The sequence below is a fragment of the Lepisosteus platostomus genome, chromosome 14, assembly GCF_059453375.1.
Source record: "Lepisosteus platostomus isolate fLepPlt1 chromosome 14, fLepPlt1.hap1, whole genome shotgun sequence".
NCBI classification, from domain to species: domain Eukaryota; kingdom Metazoa; phylum Chordata; class Actinopteri; order Semionotiformes; family Lepisosteidae; genus Lepisosteus; species Lepisosteus platostomus.
In genome coordinates this window covers 38,202,551-38,220,682 of record NC_142624.1, presented here as the reverse complement: position 1 = coordinate 38,220,682, position 18,132 = coordinate 38,202,551, and the positions used below count along the sequence as shown (strand labels likewise).

The window sequence follows — 18,132 nt, the reverse complement described above, 5'->3', positions numbered from 1 at the left end:
CGTGTCTTACTTGAGTATTAACACGACTGTAGTTGTCAGGCTGGAATTGATGGTGGTCTTACAACACCTGATAAATAGTTACTGGACTTTAGATAGGAACAAACTTTTTTTAATTCAGCAAGATTCGCATACTAGAAAATCAGTTGTCTCATTCTTATCTTGTCATTTAATAATGCATGAATTTCCTTTGAAATCACAATAGTAACATGCACGGTGCACCCTGTTGGTGTCTGGATGCGTGCATTCTCTTATTTCTGCTCCTTCTAAGTTATTGGCTGGGGATTCCCTGGCGTTTCTGGGATCTCCTAATTAAGATGTTAAGGGGGAAGAGCTGTGTCCGCAAATGAGCTGCGAGGGTACACGTCGGAGTTGCCCATTCCGTTCCCCACTCGCTTGCTTCCTATTTCCACTCCCCCTCCTGTACACACTCGACACCAGCTCTGCGGCCAGAACGTTGTCGTTTTCTCCATGTACTCCGTGGAATTAACCTCCTCGTTGTTGCTCTTCTCACCTACGACCTTAGTAAAAGTGCCGGTGTCTGGGTCTCGTTTCCAGAGCCCTGCGGAAGCGGGGTTCTCCGCACGCAGGTGCGGCTCTGGCTCCGGTTGAGGTCCGATCTGGGCGGGTCGAGTCCGATCCCCAGAAAAGACGTGCCCAAGCAGGCAACATCCGAAACCCCCCTCAGCTCCGTTCACAAAGTTGGCGACCCTCTCATCTTTCGGTGAATACCGATTGCGTTTTTTTAAAGGCACCTTACGTCCAGTTGTTGTTGAAGGGTTTTGGGTGGATTTTTTTGTTCCCCTCTCACACAGGAGACTAACTGCAGGTCTGGTTCAGGGAGGAAGAATGACGAGTACCACCTCCTTTTATATGCACAGGGATGTCAGGTTTTCTCCACAGTGTTGGAGGTGATATCCCCAGGAGAAGATATGCAGCAGGTGGACACTTCTGATGAACAGACTAACCAGTGTGAAACTAAATAAAATCTGAGAATAAGTGAACTTAATGAATGGTATTTTTTTTATGTGACAGCACTATAACATTTTGCCTAAAATGCCAGTAGAGTATTATGCATATAAATTGCTTTCCCTGGCATTTTTCTATTGGTGGAGATAGTCGGGTGAGTGCCGTTTTAAGTAAATCTAAGTAATTTTATATGTAGAACCTTTAAAACCAGTCATCCCAAAACGCTTTACAATGCAGTGCATAACATGCACAATACGCAGAGGAAAATGACACAACCATGGAAATGCAGATAAAGAAGATGAGCACTGGGATAAAATGCCTTTCTGAGAAAGGGTCATCAAGCTAGACTTAAAAACACTTAATGTGGCCGATCCCTTCGGGTGGTGTTCCAGGACCCGGGGGAACGAAATGTTGCCCATCACCCACAGAGTACAGAGGAGCAGAGGGACCCCCCCCCAGGAAACCTGAATCAGCCGAGCTATAATTGCTTGGAGAGAGAGGGATAATCCCATATCGGCCAGATACAGGGGCTTATGCGCAGAGCTGTGAACATGATGGATTGTCGACGCCAACCCTGACAGGAAACCAGGGCAGGGGGTCCAAGACAGGAGTGATACTCCGCCCTCGATGTGCGGTAGCAGGAAAACAGACCATTGGCTTTATCAAAATAAGGTGGATGCATCAAAAATAACAGGCAATTCGAAATGTGCATGAAAAAATGAATGATACAGCTGACGTTTGGCCTCTCACATGACGCTGACTGAAACACGAAGGCCCGTGTTAATTGGGGTGACGGGTCTGGTATTTTTGCTGATTGTAACTGAGGTGAAGACTGCAGGTATAAATTCATTCTTCAATTTGTCTGCCTGCAGATGCATTTCTGAAACGATTCTTTCCCAATTTTCACCGAAAGTATTCAAATCATGTTTAATATCCGGTGTAAAGATTTCATCTTCCAAATATTTTTAACCATGAAAATTTTAAACCATTTTTATAGCTTATGCAACACTCGTAACACCTGTCTAGCCTGATACATAGACCTTCTCAAAGTACTAGAATTAACATTTCCCTTGTAATACTCCAACATACCATAAGGTGGACATCTCCTACAGTTGAAAACGATTGTATAGCATTCAGAAGTGGTAACTGCTTTTTAAACGACTCACATTCTCTGAAAAAACACAATTGAGAACACCTGTTCAACGTGGGTTTTTAGTTGTTACTGCTTGGACTCATGGAGATTTGTGGGATTGAGGTGAAGCCTGTGGGGGGACAAACTGAGGGTAATTCCAAACTAAACACACAGCCTGTCAGGGGTGGTCACAAGGTGTTTTGTTCCTTTTCTTGTGTGAAATTAACTTCCACTTGTGCCCTTGTGAAACTTCCCTTAGCAAAAAAATACAATTAAAATTCATATAAGGTTTGGGTGTGTATGGGTACTCTTAACTATTTTGTTAACAGAATGTGCCAACCAGGGATCACTCATTAAGTACATAACAGGCTGAATTGGTCCTTCAGCCTTGCTTAACACCCAGGAGCTGAGAAGCTCTGTTATGCTGAAGGCCTGGTCATCCTCCCCGTGTTCCCCAGAGGCGCAGGCACTGCTCGTCAGTATGCAGTTGCCTCTCCACACCTTTAAAGCAATGTTGGATTTCCCATTGGGCACTGCAGGCACAGAGCCTAGAGCCTAAGGCAGAGGGAAACACTAGTGACTCACTAAAAACGAGCTGAAACGACTTGCCTGCGATCGACTCTCGGTGCTCCAGATCAATAATCCTACGCTACTGTATGTAGCGGCTGTTCTAGACACTGGAAGTATCGAAGTGATGGTTGCTGGACTCGCTCCATCAATCACGGGGTTCAGCATTAGAATAGTTTAAAGTGCATCATGTCAATCGGCGTCATTCAGCTGGCGGTGACCCCATTTTCTGCACGTTTCGGAGTGAAAGTGCCGAGGGCCAACGAGCACTCAAATCTGCCCTGCTTTAAAGTAATGAGAGCAGGGCACCAATAAAGCTGTGGCCAGTTACTTTGTGTGACTGCATATTTTCCAGCTTGCGTTACAGACCTGCATGCCCTAGTTATGTCACACTGTTCCTCTACTTTAATGCTCTGGCTGTGAACTGACACACATAGCCAGCAGTCTGAGACGAGGGCCGCACTTTTGTGCAGCCTTCTCATTTGAACTGAATAGAACTCCCAGCGGCTGTTGTGTGATCCCTGCAAAACTTTATTGTCATTGCTGCTCTCTTAGTCTGGTCTCGGACTGCACACCAGTCAGCCTCTGAGACAGCAAGGCTGTCAGCCACGTCTCTGGGTCACCTCAGGTTGCCTGATTGCATTGATCAGATTCTGTTAGAGTCCACCCACTGGCCCAGTGGCGTACTGGTTGGCCCTGGGGTTAATTCTGGATGTGGGGTGCTGTCTGTGTGTTTTTATGTTCTCCCCATGTTCGTGTGAGTTTCCTCCCACTGTCCAAAGACATCGTGGTTTAATTGGCTTCAGGATCAGGCACTATACGTTACGGGATAAGACGTAAGAAAAAGTCTACAAACGACGAAAGTCTACAAAGCCGTTGGGTTGCATTAGTTTTTAACTGAGCCGAGAATCTCATGCAGACGTTTTACGCCAGGGTATCGGATTCAGTCGCTGGCTGGGTAGCATGCTGGGCTGTAGCTTCGGGTTCAGAAGCATTTACACCTCCCTGCTGGCAGTCACCTTCACATCTTTGGGGTGCTTCTTATTTAATAGGGTTGCGTTTGACATGCAGGGGAAATTACGGAGTAATTCTAACGAACTTTTGCAGTATAATTCAAATAAAAAAAAAAAGAAAGCGAGGGAATTATATTCAAGGTACTTTTAGACAGATCTAAATTCTCAGTTTCCCACATGGTAGGTATAAATCCTGTCGTACTGTCTGTATGTATCGTATGTTCGGTTTTCCATCGTCCATTGCTTCGCTATATTTTTATTCTGTTTTTAAATTTGAAAACTGCCCTTATTCATTCCAGACCGACCATTCAAACGGGAGTCTGATCAAGACCGCTACTCTCCAAATGTTACAATGAGTGTTTTAAAGGCACAATCCTTTCGTTGAAATAATCCACCTGGCACAGGGCGCTGGTGACGGTAATAACATCATCCCACAGGGATTTGTTCTTTGGCAACACTGCGACTTTAAGGGAGGCCGACGTTGTCCCTTTAAATGCAAATCCAGTTTCTTGAGGAATTATGTTGACGCCATTTCCTCTGGGAGAAATTCAGTCTGCTCCCGTTTTAGAGCTGCTATGATTTTCTTCCCCTCCTCCCTCCCTCCCCCCGGAAAAAAAAGAAACTCGCGTAATTCTCGATGTGATATGGTGGAAAAAAGTGCTCCTTGAGTTGTTTTTCGTTATTTAATGCTGGGAATACATGGTTTCGCAGTTGCACCTGGGTCGCCGGGGAGTCTGCTGTTTGCTGGTGGGATTGTATCCCGCTTTTGTCTGAGGATCTGGGATCAACAAGTGGGAAGCGGGCTGCCGGGAGTCTGACACACTTCCCGACCTCGGGCATCGGATCCGGGAGACGCGCAGGAGACCGAGCAAACCCAGGTAGACCTCTCTGTCGTGATCTATGCGAACTCAGACCTTTCTCTGTCGTGATATGATATATGTAAGCTCAGGTAGACCTCTCTGTCGTGATCTATGCGAACTCAGACCTTTCTCTGTCGTGATATGATATATGTAAGCTCAGGTAGACCTCTCTGTCGTGATATATGCGAATTCAGACCTCTCTGTCGTGATATTTGTAACCTCAGACCTCTTTCTGTCGCGATATGTGTAAACTCTGGGATGTGTAGACCCGGGTTACACCTCTCTCTCCATCGTGATATACGTAACCCCAGGTAGACCTCTCCCTGTCGTGATATTTTTAAACTCGGGGATTTTTCTGGCGTGATATTTGTAAACCCAGGCGGACCTCTTTTGGTCGTTATGCATGTACACGCGAGTTACACCTCTCTCTGTCGTGATGTAAGTTCGAGGTAGATTTTAAGTCGTGTAACCGAAGTGCAGTTGCCCCCGCATTTGATTTCAAAGACTGTCACCGGTCTGTGAGCCGGAGGTATTAAAACACAAATATTTCTTTGATTGTAACAAGGAAGCTGTGAGTCTTTCTGTGTCGATATCAGCCCGCTTGTCTCTGTTTGCCGCTTCAGTCGCGCCGACAGCCCGCAGAAAAACTTCGCTTCAGGACGCCTGCGAGGAAGGTTACTCTTTTCGAGAAGAGTATCGAGATTGTGCATCTTTCATGTTAAACATCCGCGTTACTTTCACAGCTACATGTATTGAGTGCCCGCTTCGCTGTGATAACGAGGCGCTTCTGAGAGCAACCTCGAGGTTTTCTGTGAAGACACATTATTACTCTGGAAATGAAGTAGGGTTGGTTTTTTGTTCGGAATGAGTTTTTATTGTCGAAACGCTTGAAATTCCAGTCAGTAATTCTGACGGTACCGGGAAGCCGGCCGTTTTATTGCCGTGTCCTTCGTTTAACACTTGTAAGTATTTTGACGTGTTTTGGGGATTGAGGGAGATGCGGTTGATTTAAATACTTTTCTCGCGTCTTTGATCACCACTCCTCATGTGAAGTACAGTACCTGTGATTTCGTGGCCAGGCCCTGTGTGTCGTGTAGTGTTTATGTTTCTAATTAATGCAGTTTGGAACGCAACACCAGTATTAAAACCAACCCTTAGTCCATTCGTCGCTTTTGATTTTTTACGGTAGCATAATTACCGATGTATTTATAGTTTAGACTCGAAAGATGGGAAAATAAAAGCCTGCAGCACCAGACACTTTCCCCAGTTTTCCGTGTTATCAGGTTTCCCGAGTGAATTCCTCTTGAGACTCTCGTGAGGCAGGACGTGGATCCGGGGAGATGGTCTCACAAGTTTGCCGTTTTAGAGGTTAGAGAGTGGGGGGGGGGGGGGGCTGGTTTGCTCGGTCAGGCCCAGTCGGATTTCCCCACACACGGATCACAGCCCGCAACCAAGAGAGTCTGGGCGCTACAGCTGTGCTGGGGTCTGGCCAGCTGTTGGAAATGAGCACCAGTGGGTTGTGCCTGGACCCCATCTACACAGGCCTGGATTAATGATGCTGCTCTCTGATGACTTTGCACACAGAAGACTGAAAGCAATTTTATCAGCTCCTGACTTCGTCTTCTGTTTTCACCTTGAAACGTGTCCTCCTTCTAACTATGTGCTTGATACGACAAACTGGCCGATTCTTGTGAACCCAGGTAGCTCTCTTTTTGTTGCAGGCTTTTTTTTTGTGTGTGGATAAGTTCCTTTTTTCAGTGTGCAAAGAGGAATTGTTTAATAATGCCCACTTCACTGTAAGCGGCCACACAGAACAGAAAGCAAGACAGTTTGCCAGTTAACCCAGTTTGTGGTCTGTTATTTGAGCTCATTTGTTGAGCTGCTGCTGAGGCCATAGAGTGAACCTGGCTGATCGCATTGGCCTGCTCCCTGATCTTTCTGCCGTTTTGCTGGTGTTTTGTAGTGCGGTCTTGTTAAAACATCCTTCCATTTTCGAACCACTTTATCCAGTTCAGGGTCGTTGGGGGAGTAGGAGCCTGTCCCAGTAAGCAACTGGTGCAAAGCAGGGCGCAACCTGGAAGGGACACCAGTCCGTCGCAGGGAACACAGACGTACACTCACACCAGGCACGATTTTCCCAGGACGCCAGATACGGCCAGTTTGTCTATGGGCTGTGGGAGGAAACCCTGGGAACACAGGGAGAACATGCAAACTCCACACAGACAGCACCCCAGGAACAGAGCCCAGGGCTGTGAGGCAGCAGAGCTGACCCTCTGCTCCTCCCTCTTGCTAAAACAACACTAGCAAAAAAAAAAAATCATCCTTCGCTTTTTGTAAAGATGTTATAGCAAGGAAAAGGTGACCGCAGTTGTTCCACTTCCCACAGCCTGATCAGATGTCTGCAGCCAAGCAAGGTGGGGCCTGGTCAGCACTGGGAGACGTCTCACTGTAACTTACAGGCTGCTGCTGTAAGTGGAGTTGGTGGACCAGTAGGTGGTGCTCTTCTCTCTGGAGCAGGTTTGCCCAAGAAATGCCCCCGTATGGTCACAGGGGGGAGTGTCTTGCAATGGGTTTTTGGACGAGATTTAAAAAAGGAAGTCGTTAGACATCCTATGGCACCTCTCACGAGAGCATGAGTGTTTTCCCGTGTCTGAGTTCCACTCCGGGCTCGAGTGAAGTGGGGCAGCAGCTGCTCCCTTGTCGGCCCGCTCTGCTGAGTGGTGGGGCGGCTGGTGCAGGTTAGCCGCTGCCTGTCGCCTGAGTGGGGGCGCCCTTCAGTCGTGGTTGCGGTGGGGTTCTCCTTCTCTGGGAAGAAATGCTCCACATACCTGCAAAAGCATTGCTAAGCATTCTGGGAGTGAAAGCTGGCTTCGTTAGAGTGACTTGCCAGTCCATCGGTCTTACCTGAAAGAGTGGGGTTTTCTTGGCTATGGCCACTAAGGCACAGAAGCCATCCTGGAAGCAGGTGGGGCCGACCCTGGGCAGGAGGCTGGTCCGTTGCAGGAACGACGGCACTCAAGACTGATTTCCAGGACCCAGCATTCCCCTCCTGCAGGCAGGAGGGAACTGGAGCGAACCCATGCGAATATGGGGGGGGAACGTGCAGACTCCCCCATCTGGAACCCTACCCAGGAAGAATCTTTTCATGTCTTTTCCAGAAATGAGAATTAAGTTGGGAAAAATGTTTGTCACAGATGTTCGAAGGGTGGGTGGGTGGGTGGTGCATTGTTGGATAAAAGTGACAGGTTGTTGCCTTTTTTTGGGTCTGTGTTTGGGAGGCGTGGCTCGGCTCGACTCGGCCCGCTCGGGGGTCCCGGAGAGTGACTGCGGTCTGTCGTCTTGCCTCCTGGCAGGACCCCGCCGGCCGTCACGATGCTGCGCTTCCTGCGCCGGACGCTGGGGCGGCGGTCCATGCGCACGCATGCGGAGAAGGAGCGCCTGAGGGAGGCCCAGAGAGCCAGCACGCACATCCCGGCCGCCGGCGACGCCAAGTCCGTCATCACCTGCCGGGTGTCCCTGCTGGACGGCACCGACGTGAGCGTGGACCTGCCGGTAAGAGACCCCGGCGTCGCGCTTCGGCTCAATCCCACGCCACCCTTCCCGCCGAGCCCCAGAGCCGGGGCAGTTCGCTCTCGTCCGCAGGCTCAGCCCCCTGAAAACGCGCACGAGCTGCCTGCAGATAACTTACAGGGAGAGACTCCTGGACCCTGAAAACATCTTTACGCTCTGAAGTAAAGAGAGGCAACTGTTCCCCTCTGTGCTTCTGCCAGTAAGAAGTATGATATTTTAAGGTGTGTTAAGAACAATTTTATCAAAGCAAACGCGACCCTTGCAGGTTTCGGTCTGGATTTATTGTTCTCTAGGGCTGGAAAGATTCCATTAGTGTGCTTTGTGCCTCTGATATGATGTGACCTTTTTATTTGATCCTGCGACAGCGGTTTCCAAGCGATGTGTTGGGAGAACGTGCTCAGGTCCATCTTGTGTGCTGGCCTTTGTGGCCGTCCAGTAGCTTCTGCTGTCTCTGTTGTGTGTGGTTGTGTTTGCAGTGCTAGTGAGTCGTGGGAGGGGTTCGGCAGCTTTGTGGCCCGGAGGCGCTGAGGAGTGATGAGCAGAGCTTGTGGGTTAGGAGTTACTGGAACAGAGGATCGGGTTTCCCACATTAGGACACCGACTGAGCTCCAGTGGCTCTTCGGCAGACCTGAATGGAGCACAGATGGGCTCGCTCACCACAGCACTTGTCATACGCAAGTTGCAGGCCCAGCTGGAAAATTGGTTCCTTCCACTGTTCTATTGGTGTTAAAAAAGCAGCAGAAAGATCAAGTGCTTCAGTCTTGGATCACGCCTGCGAAAGGTTGCATCGTTTTGGACTCCGTTCAGTGAGCATGTTCTCCATCGCAGAAGAACATGGCTTCCGCAGTGCTAGTGATGGTGCAGGTGCAGGTGGTGAGAAGAAGCCCATCGGACAGGAGGTCCCCTTTATACATTCCCCCACTCTTACATAGCTGTTTGTTTTTTGGGGGGGAATCTGTAAAAATGTCCTGCTCTTGCAAAGCGACATAGTGAAATGAGCAAAGGAGACCGGTTTTGCAAAACTTGGAGGAGAATCATAATGTTTGGAAGTGTGTTGGAATCTGTGCCCTTAACAAATGATGAGCTTGTGGAGTTGGACAGACAGACACTGAACGACAAACAGCGGTGAAGTTTCCCGCCTGTAGTGGTTCACGGTTCTGGTGCTCATAGACAATTATGAGACTAGCAACACAGTGCCCAGTCTTATTCAGAAACATGACTCTCTCCTTTTAGAGTCTGGTTAAGGGAAATATAATGTTTAAAATTCTGTCGTGGGAAACAAAAATAAGTTTGTGGAATAAAGTAATGCTAAGTTATAAAAAAATAATTAAAAATAATTTGGAGGCTAGCAGTAATGCTTACAAATTGTCACAATAAGGCCATTTGCTATGTAATGAAAATGGTTTTCAATTGGTGTTGGAAGTTAAAATGCTGCTAAAAGGACCTTAAATTCAGCAGATGTTCAGCAGGTGCCTCTAACATCACGTACAGTACCGTATGCTTCACAAAACTTTGGCGTTTCTGTGAGTAAAAGGCATCTCCTTATCTTCCAGTCCCAATCCCTCCCATCCATTATTTCTTATGAGAGACATTTCTGTGCAGTAAGTTGCAGGAGTGTAGTGAAGTGAAAATACATGTTCTTATGGTCCCTATCCCTCCAATTTAATATTCAACATTTCCCTTTACACTTGATTATGCTACATGTTGCACTTCTGTGATGGCTAACCCCAGCATATTAAGGAGACCCCTGTGACATTAAAGACAGACGTGAACGGTCTTTCTCCAAAGAGTAGTCACAAAGCTGCCATCTGCAGTGCTGCTGCTTCTGCCTTTTTAGCAAAACAAGACCTGTTGTCATTCTCCCAGCCTTGCTCTTATCGGAGGGAAAGCAGTTGCTGGAGATTCTGTAAGCTGTAACGGCCCCAGCAGAACCTTTCCGACCTTTGTTAAAGCGAAAGCAGGCAGAAGACTTCAGGCCTCGTCACCACAATCCTGTAAACGGACTCATTCGGGTGAAAGTGACCGATTCCTGCTGCGCTGCCCCATTAACATCAGAGGGGACTCCGCTGGAGGAGTGGCAACACGGCACGGATGCAGGTTTTTAGTACAACATGTAGATGTTCTTCAGAGCCACTGAAATGTCGAGCGGTATGTTTCATTCTAAAAAGATCACGAAAAGCACGTACGTCTCTCCTTGGTCTTCGAAGACCGTCTCTGATTCCCCTGCGACCTGTTGATTTGAATGGAATCTGATGTCTTTAGTTTTACGGTCTGTCAAAGTTACGTTGCACGGCGTTCTGATAGTCCTTCGCGCAAAGCAGTGAGGAGCTGGGTGGACGTTAAAATTTGGGACGTGGCGGCTGGTTTTGTTTTTGTTCTCTGCTCCCGTGATCCGCAGGCATGGAGCGGCAGAAAGGAATTTAACTGCAGTACGTGAAGGCAGATCTCTGGCCGGCTGTCTCACTTCGCCGCAGACAATGCAGGTCTGTGGCTGCAGCCTGCTGGAGTGCACAATAGCCCTTTTGTGTCCATTCTTCCAGCTTGATCGGGCACTTTATATGCTGTGCCAACTCAAGAGGCCTCTGCCTACACTAGCTGTCCAAACACTGTGCAAGTTTCTTGCTGTGCAGGGGCTGCTGTTTATTTTCTGTAGGAGGAAAATGACCGTAGGGCCAAAGGGTTTCTGAACCCAAACCATAACTTAAATTGGCTAAATAAATGTTTTTGTTTTTCCGTCTACGTTACACAACCACATTCGTCTCAATTGCTGTAATTAGTGCTCAGGTGTGCCGTCGGCAAAATGTCTGGTCTGTGAGCAGATGCTCTTCCTCTGAGGTCAGTTCGTATCTGATGCAGATACACAGGAGCGTAGTGTGACCAACTGTCAGGGCAGTTTCACAGCCGTTTACAAGGTTATTAATGTCTCAATAAGAGAGGGCATGAGCATTTCAAAGGTCAGTAACACGGTGCTACAAATGTCATACCTCCTTACTGTATCCAGCTGTTCTTTGAAAAGAAAACAGCCCGACTAACCACATGCATATTTCTAAAAGAAAGAGGTGGATATCGGGAATGCTTGAAGATGTATTTCTGCACTTCTTGCTCACACAAGCAAGGTATTTTGAATTTGTAAAGTCTTAAGCACTTTACTCAGACTCTGGTTTCTAAAGAAGTGAGCTTTGTTGTGGAAGGATTGTAGGGTTCACCTGAAACTCCTGTGAGATTAACATGCACTGTGAGGAAGGGACAGTGAACTAGCAGACTAGATCACGAATACTGTACTTCTCAATGCCCCACAATAATAAGCAAAATATCTAGTTTGTTCTTGTCTAAAATGTTTTGAAGGTCACATGAATTTGTTAAACGCTTTTTGGATCTGTTTTGCGTTCTTGTTCTACTGCTCGGTGACCTTGTTAGATTGAAGGACAGATAATTTGTGAAATTTGCTGGAATATTTAAGCTACAAACTGGTGCCTTCTGTCAAGAACCTAAGCCTTGGTTGCAAATGGACTTTACAGTAGTATAGAAAAGCACAGCCTGCTTCAGACTCCGTGACTGAGCAGACACGGGTGCTCTGAAGTTTGCGTTCTTGATTGGTCATCATGTCTCCAGTAGGCCTTCTGTGGTCTGAGCTGACGACACTGAGCACAAGTAACACGGGAGCAGAGCCTGAAGCTGCTGGAGAGGTTGAAATTGAAATTCACTCCCTGACTGAAGGACCTTACAGAGATGTATTGGACCTAAAATAATGAGAACCACTATAATTGCACGCCGACTGAGGCTGCTCAACTGATTGCATGGCACGCTAAAGTATTTTGTGCACCTGAATTAACTTAAATGGGCCGCATCAGGGGATTTGAATACTCGTGAAAGGGAGACTTAGATAATTTTAAAACAAAATGTACATTTTTGTGTTTTAAGCTTGAATTAAGGAGAAGGTTGTGTTTAAAAAGGCTGTGAATGTGTTTGGAGCCTAGCCTCTTTAACAGAGCCTCCTTCGTCTTGTATGCAATATATTTTAATCAAATGAGCTGCTCTCTCTTGCTGTAGCCGGTTGGCTCGCTCAAGAGTGCCAATAGCTTGTGCGTTGTCCACGGGACGGCGGTGGACGGACGATCGGAGTAAAAGTCTCTGGAGTGTGTGCAAGGGTAGAGCAGCCCGGGCCTGTTTCCAGTTGCCATGGTTACCCCGGAGCAATTTCTCATGCTGATCACCCAGGGCCTTGAGCAGAGTGACTCAGACTCGCGCGGACTGGTACGGGCGTAAAGGTAGCTGAGGGCAGTCAGCAGCCGGGCCTTCTCGGGGAAGCAGGGAACAGAATCCCCAGCCCCAGTCGTGTTCAAACGCACAGCCTACTGTATAGCAGACGCCAGTGGCGTTGTGGACCGGGACGGTTCTGAGGAGTGCTGTAGGCAGCTTCTCTTTCTCAGTAAGAGAGGTTTCGGGTCACTGTTTGGCAATTCCAACCTCCCCCTTCACCCCTGTTTTCAGGGGGTTCCGTTCTCCGCTTGAGTTGGCGCCAATGAACGATCGTCCAGTGTGTCGGTTGAAGAGTAAAGGTGAAGCGGTCCGTTTCCTTCCTGAAGTCGTTCCTGGCGGTCAGTCTCCCATCCTGTACTGCGCAGCCGGCCCTCTGTGTCCCTGTTCTGAGGGCACGTTTCAGGTGGCATCGCTTCCGTGCCCAGTTTCTGCCGTCCCCCAATTTATTGGGATAACGCCTGTTTTTTTTTTCTTAAATGAAAGAATAAAAGTTTTATAAAAAGATGCAGAAATTTCTTGGTAATTAAGCATCTCTCCAATCTATAATTGCCATCAGTAAGGACTGGTAAGATATTGGCAGTTCTATCCACTGGATATAAAATTTGAAGACTGGTGATCCCCATATGACTTTGTACCCAATAAACATGTACCCAGTAAAATGAAACAAGTAAAGGTTTCATTTTATTGAAAGAAACGCATAGTTTCGGCTGTGGAGCCTTCTGAAGGTGTTTCAGCACGGATTCAACCTTTACTTGTCCCTTTGCAGCCTGCGCATGCTGACGCAGCTCCCTACTTGAACTTCTTCTACACAATGAAATAACTCTTCTCTCTCTAACTTTTTTCACAGAAAAAAGCGAAAGGACAAGAGCTGTTTGATCAGATCATGTATCACTTGGATTTAGTCGAGAAGGATTACTTTGGTCTCCGGTTTATGGATTCAGCGCAAGTCCCGGTGAGATTCATGAGCTCGGCGTGTTCCCTTTTCTGACTTCGTGTGTTAATTATATTGTACCGTTTGCAGGTGAAAGGATTCGACAGGCTGATGCAATGTGTGATGATTGGAACACATCATCTGTATTCAGAAGAACGGGTGTTCTGGATGAATAGTTCGAACAATATTTTCAAATTAGGGGTTTAAAATTATTGGGATTAACGGGGGTTCAATCCATAATCAAAAACAATTTAGAATAACAAACCCCATTATATGTCTGATATAAAGAATTAAGCACCTGATTTATTTGTCTCCTGTATGTGACCATGAGTTAAGCCTGTAATCTTTTTACTATTACGTACAGCGTACAGGCCTTAAATATGGTTAAAAAGTTGCCATTTTAAATGGTGCTATGTGATTCTTTAAAAGTTATGAATGGTACAGTGTGTGAGTAGTCATGACGGAGTCCTCTGCTTCTGATTTTGTTTTTTGAAAAAGGTCTTTTGATTTTGCTTGCCCTTTTTCCTGTCTGGTAAGTCTAGACTTTTGAACCTTCTTCGGATTGTGGGATGAGAAGTAGCATTTTCTTGGCGGCAGCTACAGTATGTACCTTAAAAACGGTCGGCCGTGTCGGGGAGGGATTTTCAGCTGTTGTGGTTTGGAATGCGGAGGAGCTGAAAGAAAACAGGCCGTGGCAGAAACGGGCTGCTTCTTCAGCGAATCGCCAGCCGCCTGCCCTCCCTCCCTCCCTCGGTCCCGGCGGTACGAAGCCAAAGATCAGCCAGCCCAGCCCTGGCACGAAAAACAAAACATATTTTTATACAAGGGACTGAGATTTTATTTTTGCTTTGTGGATATTCTGGAAAATTCTCATTAGGTTTTTCTCTCTTCATACTGAATGCCGTTATTGTCACAGGTGGGGAATTTGTTTTGCAGACAGGTACAAGATGCAACACAGTACATAAGACATTTAACAGCAGAGTCAGGGTAATACATTTTACAGAACAGCTTTAAGTTAGTGCTAGAATCAGTGATGTTTTCAGAAAAACACAGTTTTCCCCTCTCGTGATTTTCTTTCGCCTTCCACAAGCAGACTGGCCCAGGGCTTTCAAAGAAGACCCGGTGAAGGGTGTGAGCTTTTAAGGATGTTCTGTTATTAACCTATTTGTTATTAATTACAGCACTGGCTGGACAACACAAAGAGCATCAAAAAGCAAGTAAAAAGTATGTTTTTTTTTTCTTCACATAATAAAGTTATTTGGAAGGTGTGATGTTCACTTGCAAGATACTTGACCATTAAAAAAAAAAGTATAGAAGCACCTGATCTTGCACTTGACTGTTTTAACAATTGCTTTCTATAGGGGAAAGAATTAAGATTGAGGGCCTCAGATCTGAAGGTCCTGGTGATTTGTGTGAAGTAATTAACTGTGAAGGAATCTTACGTCTAACCAGGCTCTGAGGTGGTTTATAGATAACTGTGCCTTTAATGAAACGATTGCTTTGAGTAATCTACTGCAAAATACCTTAACAAAACCTTATTGAGGTCCAGTTAGGTTGTTTAATTGTTGACTGACTACTGGGGTTATAACATAAACCACAGGACTCTAGGCCCAAGAACCGGGTCCGAGACTCCTGTAACAGAACATCAAGACAGTACATCAGTTCAGAGACGGACAGACAGTGGATTAAAGTATTGTGGAACTTGAGCAATGTCCCTGGATAGCTCTTTCCATTCTGCAGTATCACTAGAGTCAGTCTCTCTCCCTTTTTTTTTACCAAAAACAGTGTTCAACTGTTGTGACAAAAACTGAAGCAATGTCAACGTTTTGGCCCTCTCATGGCCCGGCTCGGATGGCAGTCTCGTGGCCCAGTTCTAGTTCGGCTCATTTGTTAGCAGCCTAAGGGGTGTGTGTGTAAGCGGAGTACAGTATGTCATGCCTCGCTCAAGAGTGTTCCTTTACGTGATGACCAACTCATTCAGTGATACTTGGAAAAGAGCGAACGCTAAGTGTAGCTCCTGTGGTTCAGGCCTTATCAGCTCTGCCCCTGTGTGTACCTCTCTCGTGGTGCCGCATGACTGAGCTGTGCTCTGTCTCGCAGTCGGCCCTCCCTACTGCCTCCACCTGCGCGTGAAGTTCTACTCTTCAGAGCCCAACAACCTGCACGAGGAGCTGACCAGGTGAGTCTGTGCAGCTGTTGGTGTCTGATTTTATGACTATTTTTGTAATAAAATTGTTTTTAAATCTGGCTTCGGTAAGGTGTGAGAGTAATGTGCCGATGGGGATGTAGATTTAGCCTTTGGCACGCATGAGAGCTCGAAGGCGTCTTTGATTGGCCATCTTCAACTGGGAGAACTGTCCACCTGCCTTGCCACCCTGTCCGCTTGCTCTTCAGCTCCTAGCTCTCAGAAATGATCTGAAATCTCGGCAGGGCTCTGTAGAGGTGTAGAGTCCAGGAGCACTCCAGTAAATCTCTCGCTCGTGATGTCATGAGTGATTTGGAGCTGGGCACCCGAGTGGTCTTCACCTCGTGTAGTTTTACTTCTCACTAGATTCTGCTTTTCCTTTCGTTGCTTAACTGCTGAAAGGTGGTGAATCTTGTGAGTTCTTGTAAGGCTGTTATGAGCTTCAGTTCTTGGAGACGGTGTTGCTGTTTTGAGACTTTTTTGGAGAAGAGCAGCAGATCTTGTCTTCAGTGTGCAGCCAGCTTTCCTTCCCCCTGACAGTCTACTCCCCTGCTTCTTATCTTGCTTTAGCTCTCCACTCCTTTATCTGGGAAGTGAAATTCCATTTCTTCCAAATATGCTCTAAGCCTGAAACCTGAGAAGGCATTCTGTGCTCGAGTGTGATTGTTTAAGAGTATGTGCATCAGTCTTCACTGTAATTCCAATAGTGCCTGCAACAGAGTGTAGCTTTTGGGCAAACTACAGTTCACACAATAGGAGTATTTTAAGAGGGATTGAATGTCAAAAGCCTTTGTTTACAAGCTTGTCAGTCAGAGCGCTAAGTGAATCATTCTTTCCTGAAGTTTTGATGTTCAACGAATGGCGTCATCTTGACTAAAAATATGATCATGTCTGTTCGGTTAAGTTTCTTGGTGTTAAGACTGCGGCATATAAGGTATTGCAGGCAGTTCATAGTTAAAAGTTCCCCACTACCCATTTGCATGACTGCCTGTAGCCCCGAACCAGCAGATAATGCAGTGTCAGTGCGTTGGACAGGTGCCACATTGTACCACAACACGGCCTCCGTTTTGAAAAAACCTGTGAGTTTTTCAACTCGTGCATTGTCTTTGCAGGTACCTGTTTGTTTTGCAGCTGAAGCAAGACATCTACAGTGGAAAGTAAGTATAATGTATACTTACTTAAGTATACATGCCTTTTCAAGTATTAAACCAGGCAGGCGCAGTGTTTCTTATCTTCTTTAAAAGCAGTGGTTTCTTCAGAATTCTCTCAGCACTTTATTCTCTTCACCACTGCTCCTTCGATTTATGAGCCAGTCCGTTTTCACTTTTTTGAAAGGATTTGTGCTTCCTGTTACTGAGACATTTTCTCGTGACATGCGTCTTCGTTATTTTTCTTCATATTTACTTTTGTTGGTTTGGTATACGGCTCACATGCTGATAGCGATCCGGAATGGTATTTTTTCGGGCTTGAGTGATTAACAGCTTGATTAACAGAAAAAAAATGCCAAGAGTTCAGTGAGAATTTTGCAGCTGTCTCTCTCGGGGGGCAGCCCTGGGTTTTTCTCAGGTAAAACTGGGACAGTTCATGGCACAGGCCTAGGTTTTAGAAACAAGGATTTGTTTCTGCTGAACAGAAACGCACATGATGGAAGAAGGCCACGAGGCTGCCTGGTGTGCTGCGAGGCGCGGGGTCTGTGCTCGGGCCATGTGTTCCGCTCTGGGTGTGCAGCGGGTAGCACGTGTGGTTCTGGATCTGGGTGCTAACCAGGGCCTTGTGTCCCGTGTGACTGCAGGTTGGAATGCCCCTTCGACACCGTCGTGCAGCTGGCCGCCTTCGCCTTGCAAGGTAAGCCTCCCGCTCGGCGCCGGGCTCGGTAATCCCTCTCGGCGCTGGAAAGGCCGTGGCGGGGGGGGTGCTTGGGAACTCCCCTGCTGCGCCGCGCCGCCCGGCCCTGCCGGAGAACAGGGGTCGGATCCTGCACAAGCCGCTCGGAGCCCCTCGGCTGCAGGAGAGCCCGCTGACAGGTCCGCGGTTACCCTGGGGACGAACGGCCGGTCAGTTGTGGATTGGGACACCTGGGAGTGTGCGGGGACAGTACCGCCAGACATCGGAGTGAAGATTTCTGCCGCAGGCGCTCGCAGGACTTGTGAGAGCAGCTCCTGATCGGCAGACACCTCCTGTGCCTCCTCCTCCTGGAACTCTGTAACGTGTGAGCTCGTTACTGCAGGGCCTCCGGCGGCCCTCTAATCCCTCCTGGTCTCCCGGGGAGTTCTTCTAGGAGCCTTCTGGATTTGGCTTCTTGCCTTCAGGCAGTTTCCCTTTCTGGTACAGCAAACCACTTCTGATTTATGAAGTTTCAAGACGGGAATATTTAATCCTGTTAGTGCTTAAAATAGATGTTTTCTCTCTGTAACCCAGAGAGCTCTGGCACAATCTTTCAATTCTCATAGTCTGTTCCAAACTGCGTGCAGTACAGTTTTCTACATGCTGTCATCTTTGATCGAACAACAAAACCTTTTACTTTTGTTAAAAAAAAACAACAACGGGCGTTTGAGCCGTGATGCTAAAAATCTAGTGCCCAGGAGAAATCGGTCCAGTACAGTTGGCCTTCATTAGAATGGTATGTTAGCAGCTTGGCCATGTCCAGA

At 47.1% G+C, this 18,132-nt stretch overlaps 1 protein-coding gene across 1 annotated transcript in view; it reads left to right on the top strand.

The window, feature by feature from the left end:
• The first annotated feature begins 4,201 nt into the window (after positions 1-4,201).
• Positions 4,202-18,132, top strand: part of epb41l5 (erythrocyte membrane protein band 4.1 like 5) — a 41,875-nt gene continuing 27,944 nt past the window's right edge. The window contains exons 1-7 of the mRNA XM_088606187.1: positions 4,202-4,556; positions 7,892-8,090; positions 13,216-13,320; positions 14,481-14,523; positions 15,400-15,478; positions 16,597-16,641; positions 17,277-17,329. Of these exons, the coding sequence (XP_088462313.1) occupies positions 7,911-8,090; positions 13,216-13,320; positions 14,481-14,523; positions 15,400-15,478; positions 16,597-16,641; positions 17,277-17,329 (505 nt within the window). The 5' untranslated portion in view covers positions 4,202-4,556; positions 7,892-7,910. The remainder of the gene's footprint in view (positions 4,557-7,891; positions 8,091-13,215; positions 13,321-14,480; positions 14,524-15,399; positions 15,479-16,596; positions 16,642-17,276; positions 17,330-18,132) is intronic.